This window comes from Haliotis rufescens, unplaced genomic scaffold (genome assembly GCF_023055435.1).
Source record: "Haliotis rufescens isolate VD_foot unplaced genomic scaffold, xgHalRufe1.0.p SCAF_14, whole genome shotgun sequence".
NCBI classification, from domain to species: Eukaryota; Metazoa; Mollusca; class Gastropoda; order Lepetellida; family Haliotidae; genus Haliotis; species Haliotis rufescens.
The window spans coordinates 36752757-36762268 of record NW_025963824.1 but is presented as its reverse complement, the minus strand read 5'-3'; the positions used below and the strand labels follow the sequence as shown (position 1 = coordinate 36762268).

Genomic DNA, 9512 nt, shown 5'->3' with positions numbered 1-9512 from the left:
GCCTCTCAGAAAGAAACTGTGAGTGGTATCAGCAAGGGCTTTCTCGCCACCTCTCAGGAACAAACTCTGAGTGGAGTCAGCAAGGGCGTTTCTCGCAGCCTCTCAGAAAGAAACTGTGAGTGGTAAGAGCAAGGGCTTTCTCGCAGCATCTCAGAAACAAATGTGTGATAAAGATGAGTCACATTTTAAATACTATGGACTCCTAGAAGGACCATTGTCGCCCTTACAAAAACAAGGGGGAAGTGTCAAAATTAACCAAAGCGCGACAATGCGACAACGCAACATTTGGGCCATTTATTGCATTGTCGCACTTTGAATAATATTTTAAACTTTCCAAAGGGCGACAATGCGACAATATTTTGACCTTTAAAAATGATGCGTTCTCGCATTGTCGCGCTTTGGTTAATTCTTACACTTTTAACCGTGTTTTTGTAACGCGACAATGGCCCTTCTAGGAGTCCATAGTATTTTAAATGTGACTCGGCTTTATCACACATTTGTTTCTTAGACAACGTAAAGACGACAACGCGACAATGGCCCTTCAAGGATTCCATAAACTACACAACATTTGAAACTGTTACAGGACGTTTTGTGACTCGAGTTGGTCTGGGTGGTAGGTATCAAGTTTCAACCTTACACTGCTGTAAGTAGGTCACATATTTCAAAGCGCCTGGGCTTCGCTTGGCAATAAAGGAGAGGTCAATGTTCAAGGTTGCCTTGACTCACCATGTCTAATGATAACACATTCTGATATAGGGACAGTAACTTATTTCTACTCTTTATTTTTTTCGCCTTGACGAAATGAAAACTGATTCTTTTATATAAATACATATGTTCTGTTTGATCGAGGCGAAAATAAATGTGACCATGTTGTATTTACAGGTCAATATTGTATCTGAAGCAATTAACTGATGTGAGGCTACTATACCCACTGGCACATGTACCTATATATTGCTGTTTATGAACTTCATGGATATTTTTACCAAGAAAACAATGTTATCACTATCCCCCGCCATGGGGCACATTAGAATTTTGTTTATTTGTATAGTAGTCAATATAAACATTAAAAAAAAGAGTCATATGTGTCTTTAGAAGAGATGGGCACTAGGGTCACCTTATGGTGCTTTATGACGAAAAATGATTAAATGTAAAATTAATACACCATCTCAGGCCAAAATAACGCAGTCTTTATAACTATATCTTAGATACATTCAGTAGGTTTTCTGATACTATGCACTTTGTAAAGAACAAGGATCCAGGGTCATAACTGTATGCTCAAAATCTAAAAATATGTCGCAAGAGAAGTAACTCTGGGAAAAATTAATTTATGGCACCAATTCGAACTGAGTCTTGATAGGTATTTCTAAGAAGCTTGCAAACTTTCTTTGATGTAACTTCAGTTGTTTCTGACAAACCTTGTCCCAATTGCAGCCGCAAAGCACAAGGTAAAATAACATGGATCAAGGGCCGTAACTGTGTAAAGAAATAATTTACGGCCCCTATTTCATTTCTCTAACTTAAATAAGTTTTGAGAAAATTTGGCCAATTTGAGGGGTGGAGAGAATGGCGAACGGATGAACTCCCTGCCTTTATCACCCACCCCACTCAGTCTAGATAAGTATCTCTTAGATAGGTGGGGTGAAATTGGGTTTAGCATCGCATCCAAAATTATTGCACTTATATAGCGACGGGCATGCATGTGTGTGTGTGTCGCTGCTTGTACTAGTCCGGACTGATGCCGATTAATAGTGCTAGCCCACTGAGATACCATGCCGCAGTTTAACATGAATACCCCACTCAGACACAGTATACTTGTTTTAGCCCCTTAATGCCGAACGCGATTCAGGGTAACAACAAGTACCATCTTTTAAAAATCTTTTGGTACGACGTCGTCGGGGATCGAACCCCGGTCCTTCAGCTCTCCATGCGGACGCTCTACCACTAGACCATTTAATCTCTTAGATAAGCATGTAACCTTTCCCTATTGCAGCCACTATCTATTAGGTAAAATAACATGGATCAAGGGCCGTAACTGTGTAAAGAAATTACGGCTCCAAATTCATTTCTCTAACTTAAATATCTTATGAGAAAATTTGTCCTCTTCGAGAAGCAGATAGGACAGAAGGACGGACGGACGGACGAACGAACTAAGTTCATTGTCCCCCGTTCCGTTTCACATTTGTAATCAAATTAATTGGTTGCTTTTTCAAAGTATAACTGATTTGTTAAAATCACACACAACGTTCACTCTTACACCTGATTTAGAATAAAGCATTCCCGTAGTTATTGTCGTGTAGGTGATTCATGTTGTATGTGTCATACAGTTTGGGTGTGACAAGGGAGGTTCTCAGCTGTGGGGCAGGATACGCTCACGTTTTCGTGGACATCTTGTATCCTTACTATAGGATAATGATTCATAAACATATGCGTTTGATACAGTCGGAATTGTGCAATGAATATGGAAACGGTTTTGTCGCTTTTATTTAGTTTGGCCAGTTTGAGCCTACTATCGGTTTCGCTATTGGGGAGACTGCTGAATCCGTATGCCATATTTGGTCTTTATTAACGTTGTATAGTTTATTTCTTTATTAGTTCCATGTCCCCCCAAGTGACGTGCTACCCACAGATCTATAAATCAGCAATGTTGCTTAGTAACACGAAGAACAAGCTGCTTTCATGTTGTTCATTGTTCACAATTATAGCTCTATGCAAATCATTATGTTTACAGCATTGGACATGGACTACTTGTGATGGCGCCATGCAGGGTCAAAATGAGGAAATAGAAGACACCAACAGTAAGTAGCCATATCAGTCATATGTTGTAAAGTGTGTTATGATGAATGAGTAAGTTCCACACTATGGATAGCAAACTGTGTGGATGAAATAGGAGCGTCTTCTGGTGGTTATAGTGATATTCACTGCCCTATGAGTATTACCCTGCTCACGGGTGTGTTAGAATCATAACATTACCATATGTAAAAATGAAGATAATACAAAAATTGAAAAAGCACTATACTTAATAGTGTAACACCTAATCTATCTATCTATCTATCTATCTATCTATCTACCTATCTATCTATCTATCTATCTATCTATCTATCTACAGTAAACTACCGTCATAACAAACTCAAAGGTACCACCAATTTTAGTAATAATCGTAATTCGTTTTTAGCAAATACTCGTTATAAGCTCGTGTCTTTGGGTGCTCTAACGACACAATGAAGCGGTGAAGCTGTGAGTAATAGACTAAGAGTCAAACAGTGTACAGTCAAAGATACCATATATATTCAACAAAACATGGAAAATAATTACAGTTGATGCCATGCTTGACATTGAATTGCCTTCGGGAAAGCAACTTGGATAGCGCTGCAACCTTCTTTAAACTAGAATGTCATTGCTTTAGAATCTTGTTGCGTGACGTCATAGCAGTGTATGGCATCATCCAGAGAATGTCGCTGTGCGTTAGAAGGAAGTACATAAATGCTTAAATTTGTTCGATTTGAACTACCAAAAAGGTATTATAATGTTTACCTGATAAATAAACGTGTTATCCATGTTGTTAAAAAATAAATAAATTCTTTGATCGTCCATTGATGCAGAGCTATTTAAAAGGTGCATAGTTTGACTCAATGGCTAAACGTTATACATGTTCCTAGCGCAATATAATGCTTTGTTTTCATATGGACAGTGAGACTAAACAACAAATATTTTAGATGTACCTATTTTAGAAAATGTTAAATACTTTTTTGTACGGAGCTGTGGACATACTTATTGCAAAAAACAAGAACATTTACAACATGGTTGTTTAGGTAATGTCGTCTAATCTTGATTTATTTATTGATAGTGTATTGTAGGCCTCTATGACTGCATTTTGAAGTTCATGAATTATTATCAAAGAAGTACATTTCATGCCTTCCATTCAACCACTATGACTGTATGATTCTTAAGACATAGTTATGTGTTTTTTTTTGTAGACTGTCAAACGTGCTCTGCCCTTTTGGATAGAAAGGAAGATTTTGATCTACCAGAGGACAATGTTCTGCTTATTGATGTAGATGTTGCCTTAATAAACAAACCCTATGCAACATTGAGTAATTTTCAGAAGAAGGAAAAACAAGATCAGAGGAATGACTTTGTTAACAACCTGAAGAAGTACATATCAGCTCTGCGAAACACAGCAGGTGGTATAGTGCTGGTTCACATAAATGGATTAGCAGATGAGGACACATGTCTAGACTACTTCAATGAATTAGTTGATAAGAAACTGAATGATATGATCGAAGATGGCAGTCTCTTTGTGCAAAGTTATCAAAAGGATTGGCTTCTAGACACCGAAACAAACATTGAAAAGAGACCTTTCAGAGGATTTGTTGTTATCCATGTAACAGGTTCTAGTATAGTGACAACATTTAACTTCCATTCAAAACAACCACTTGATAATGCTATAATTAATGTGCAAAGTAATGCAGTCATCAGATTTCTCAAAGGCAAAAACTGTTTTCAAAACAAAAGAACATCAATTCGTGGAATACCACAGATCAATGAAAGGCGAAACATTCAATTGAAAGGTTTCCGTCCTGAAACTCTAACTGCTGGGTTATTCCAAAATGCTGCCACATTAAATGACTATCTTTGGCAAAAGTGTTGGTTAGCTGAATATATAAGTGCCTTTTCTAAAGTAGATGGTGGTGGATCGTTCTTCCTTGGCATCAACGAGGACGATATAGAATACCATAATGAGACTTACAAGTCAAAGACATTTACAGGAGTGGGCATACAATTCAGAGATTTGCAATTTCGTAACGATACTGAAACCGCCATCTTGCAGTCTCTACAGAACAACACTGTTATCGTGACATACAGTGGAGAGCGACAGAACACACCTAGAGACACCATTCAAGTCGCATTCCATCCAGTAGAGGCAGACAAGTTTGTGCTGGAGGTAGCTGTTGCAGCAGTTGACGGTTTGCTGTGTTACGATATAAAAGGACCAGAAGCTTACGAGTTTGAAAATAACGAACTGAAGAGGTTAACAATAAAAGAGTGGTATGAAGGGTAAGTTAAATTTGGGATACAATGACATGCATCAACCAAGTCAGCGAGCCTGACCACCTGATCCAGTTAGTCGACAGTGCGGTGGCAAGCATGCGGCAAGCATGCGGTGCTTAAGTCCAATTCTACCCCGGATCTTCACGGGTCCTTGCCTTCCTTATAAGGCAACAGCATCCAGGTGCAGTCCAGATTTTGTTCAAGAGGTTCAAATCCGATTTTCCATATTGTCAACATTAAGGTTTCAATTTCTGTATACCACAATTTCTACATTATCGGGTGTACTATTCCGAATATATCGTTAGCATGTGTCTACGAATCACCATCAAATAGTGATTGTACCCGGTGTTCGTGAAGAGGTATTCCTGTTCGTTGCTTTATTAGGTATCTGACTATAATATTGATTTCAGGTTGTGTATCCAATACGAGACTGACGCCCAGGCTGAAAGCAGATATGGCACTACCTGAAAAAGACAGCAACCCTCGTTTAGATGGTTTGTTGGTTCTCAGATTTTAAATTTATTGTTAAAGTTCAGATGAGGTGAAATGGGGTTTATTGTCGCGTTCAAGGTTATTGCACTTACATTTTGACGTATTGTAGCATTGAATATTGTTCAAATATAAGTTTTGTGGAAACAGATTTTTAGATATAAATACAGCAATAAACACACAGTACTCACAATTTTCATTTGATTTACTGACATTTTGACAGTAACTTACATAAAGAAAAACTCCAGCAATGATTTAACGGATCATAGTATGTTAAAGAAAGTATATGTTCTTGTAACAGAGAACCTGACACACCGTCCTGTTGGGAGGGTGGACATAAGGAGTCTGTATCAGCGGAGGCCTCCCTGCATGCAGATAGAGAGGAGTCTGGAGGATATAGAGGCCACAGTTTTACATGGAGGTACAGCAAACGTTTAACAACTTGTTGGCAACAGGGTTAGAAGTGGTTTTCGCTATATATTCCTTGTATGACTGAACTAAAGTAAATAAGATGGAAAGATTTTGTGACGTGACTGATTGTACTTAGTGATTCCCAATATTCTGTATTATATCTATTCCGGAACATTTAAAATTCAACACACCTGACACAGGACTTTTCTTTCACAGGACTAGAAACAATCAAGACATTTCCCATGGATTTCTCAGCAGGAGAGGCATATGTTAATTTGAAGACGAGGCTGAATAAGATCTCAACAATGGAGAATGTTGGTCTGGCATACATCGCTAAATCTCTCCCTGCTACTGCTAATATGGACATTAAGTACAGGACTCCCGGAGATGTTATTTTGGACATATGTCTTATCAGACAGGGCAGTCCTGCAGTTGTTCTTTCTGTTCTGACAGACATGCCTGTGGATATGAAACTTGCTCAACGATACACCTCTGCTGTCTCTAAAGAACTTACAAAGAATGTTCGCAGGTTTACGACTGTGACCTTCAACTCTATATACGGGTTACTTCATGAGAAGGACCTCACGTCACAAGAATCATTTGAATCATCTCTATCAAGGATAGAGAAGGAAAGGTCTCGCCTCTGTGTTCCTGATTCTTTGAGCATGAACAGGGAAAAGTATAAACATGTTGTCCGCGCTTTCCTCTCTTCTGTAGCAGTAACAACGCTTGTTAGTGACGAAAAGGAAGAAACTCTATGGTTTTTGACACTCAAACAGTTCTGTATCCTGACACAGAACATTGATCACACTGAAGTGCATGTAGATACCTGCACGGCAAGCGGTGGTGGAGTCCTGTCTCTCACAGTTGCTCAACGTCTACAGAAACTTGGACGGACATTGCTAATATCAGATGACCCCAAACTAGTCGAGCGTGCAAGGTAACAATTTATAACATTTTTTTCTTATTAAAGCTATTTTTTAATTGATAAATGTGTTCATGTGGGCAGATACCGACGACATATGATGAATGTGCTACCTCTGCCCTCCTTACAGAAAGCAGAATATTGATTCCAAGACATTCAATGACATCCTGCAAAGTGACTTGATGGCAGAGGAAGAAGATCTCATGAACGTTGTTATGTACCGAGTTGGAGGACCACGCTCATCTGAGACTCCACAGTTACACCAGCTTTTGTCGGGTGCACATAGGCGCTGGGTTTTCCATAGACAGAAAGGTATTTGTGATCAGCTTGATTCAACATTGTTAACCACACACCTCTAGGTATGGTGACAAGAATCATTGCTAACGGGATGATATTATGACAAGACAAACAACGTTTTATATTGTTGAAGTAAAGAAAGACCATGTTGATATGATTAGCATCTGGACTAGTTTTCTTCTATAACTTGCAAGTTATGATTAACAACAGAAGTATGACATTTGTGCTTATCCATGTGGTACGTTGTTATGACACAGTGGTGACGAGATGCAATTCAGGAGAACATATGCCAAAGATAACCAGGTTTCACAAACAGCTGTCCACAATACGAAAAGTCAGACTCTTTCCAGTTTGTCAATGATTTGAGTTTTCCTATGCATACAGATGCCGCTGCAAAATCATGTAATTTATGTATATTGTTAACGTTTGAACCATCACACATACAGGATGAACCTCAGTCACTATAACGGAGCTTATCATCCACTTTACATCATGTTGAGATTCTTGTGATATTGGAAAATCACTGATTTCTAATGTTTGATATTTGATACCAATAATTATCATATTTGATATAACGCATTTGACTAAAGATGTGAACGACGTAGATCTCTGGGTTGAGAAGTCATCTTCATGGACATCATATTGTGTTTCAGATTCTGAGACATCAGCGTAAGTTAAACAACTCTAAACTATTTATGTTCACGTGCACTGGATCTTGCGTATCTGGTAATAATATTTTGGACCCATATCTGTATGGTTGTTTTGTTTTGTTGTTAGAAAACGCCTCAACACAAACATTTTTTTTTCTAGGAAAGCAATAACACATTTTGTTTATGACATCGAGCATGTCCATTAAACACATTTATAACTTGAGCCAAAATATTTTTTTCAAATGTATTCTGAATCAATGGATGGATTAATTTTTAAAAGTAAAGTGTTGAATTATTTTGATGTAACTTATCTATTTACTGTTTTCTGTATGTACTAAGACAAACTGTGATATTTTCAGGATGTCATCTTCAAGATCGTCACACGAGGAGAGTACACATATACCACCGTAAGTTAAATTGACTTTCTAGTAAATGTTGTATTTGAATTATGGTTTAGGACTTACTTATATTTTTAAATACAACAATGACAATTGTACAGAGGTGATTCATTTCTGGACAACCACATAATATAAAATATGAGAAATCCTGAATGTATCTATCTCATCGTCCTACGCCGCGATATCACTGGAATACTGTTAAAAGCGGCGTTAAACCCAACTCACTCACTCACTATCTCATCTCCTAGAGGCAAGATGAGGGTTAACATTTCATCAAAGTCACTAACTTGCATCTGACATGTGTGTCTGTTACAAGTGGGTATCAGTGGTTCCATGTTACATGCAACCAGTGGTCATCTTGGGTATCCTGTCACACTCTACTGGAGTAACAAGCGCGAGTTTTGGGAGCTATTGACGGGTAAAAATCAGGCTTATTGTTGATCTTTGTAATGTGGAACACAAAACGTCAGCCAGCACAGCGTGCACGATAGCAGGATAGCACAATAAACAACATAATTTTTGTTTCCTTGTACGATACTACTGTCCCTAACATGGGCGATTTTTTAATTGCGTTCAGTCCTCCACAGTAACCACCCTCCTTACCATCATTGAATACCACCACAGAAGGCATGGTGGCAACCATGTATGCCGACCGCACATTGACTGCCAAGTCTCAGTACTCGACCTCGCCCTCGTCTAAGTATAGGTTGATTCAGGATCTGGCGATCGCCTGAAAAAAAATCACACGTGAAATCAATGATCATAATATTAAACGTCAATGACAGAGAATGAAAGGAAGGTAAAAGGCAACATAGCCCTAATAATTATAAGAATTAATCACTGAAAATCAGTGATGACCACAAGTGTTCGAGAAAGAGGTCAGCATGTCCTGCCCTACCTGTAGCATCCGCTTCTGAAACAATCAAGTAATGGACAGGCAATCCAGTCACACAATTGCACATCTACTAATTTTGCTGATACGTTAATTTTGAATCACGTCTGCTGTGTACAAGTGCAACGATTCTGCTAATTATAGGTGAAGAAGAAACTCCGTCACAGAAATATATTCGTTTTGCCCGAACATTTCCTTGTTGATGACTCGGCATTGGCATTATTTCAGCCATATCATGACTAGTCATAATTGATGAATACTTCTGAGCTAATGATGAAACTCGAGGAATCCGGGCAAAGACAAATCAATTGTACGAGGGCTGGATAAAAAGTTCTAAGCCTAACAAACAAAATAGTGGGGAGGTGAAAGCTAAAAATGTGCGCTTTGGGTTAAAAGCACCA

At 38.5% G+C, this 9512-nt stretch overlaps 1 protein-coding gene across 1 annotated transcript; it reads left to right on the top strand.

Moving 5' to 3' along the window:
* The first annotated feature begins 4744 nt into the window (after positions 1-4744).
* LOC125379174 lies at positions 4745-7248 on the top strand. The gene is made up of 5 exons (XM_048395383.1): positions 4745-5055; positions 5460-5543; positions 5840-5959; positions 6166-6889; positions 7005-7248. The coding sequence occupies exons 1-5, from the start codon at positions 5049-5051 to the stop codon at positions 7231-7233; spliced, it is 1164 nt and encodes a 387-aa protein (XP_048251340.1). The 5' UTR covers positions 4745-5048; the 3' UTR covers positions 7234-7248.
* Positions 7249-9512: the final 2264 nt, after the last annotated feature.

What these genes read in the sequence shown, in the direction of transcription:
- LOC125379174 (XM_048395383.1), top strand. An exon ending in CAGCAACCCTCGTTTAGATG is followed by an intron (nt 5,544 to 5,839) that starts GTTTGTTGGTTC and finishes TTCTTGTAACAG; the next exon opens with AGAACCTGACACACCGTCCT. An exon ending in AAACTAGTCGAGCGTGCAAG is followed by an intron (nt 6,890 to 7,004) that starts GTAACAATTTAT and finishes CCCTCCTTACAG; the next exon opens with AAAGCAGAATATTGATTCCA.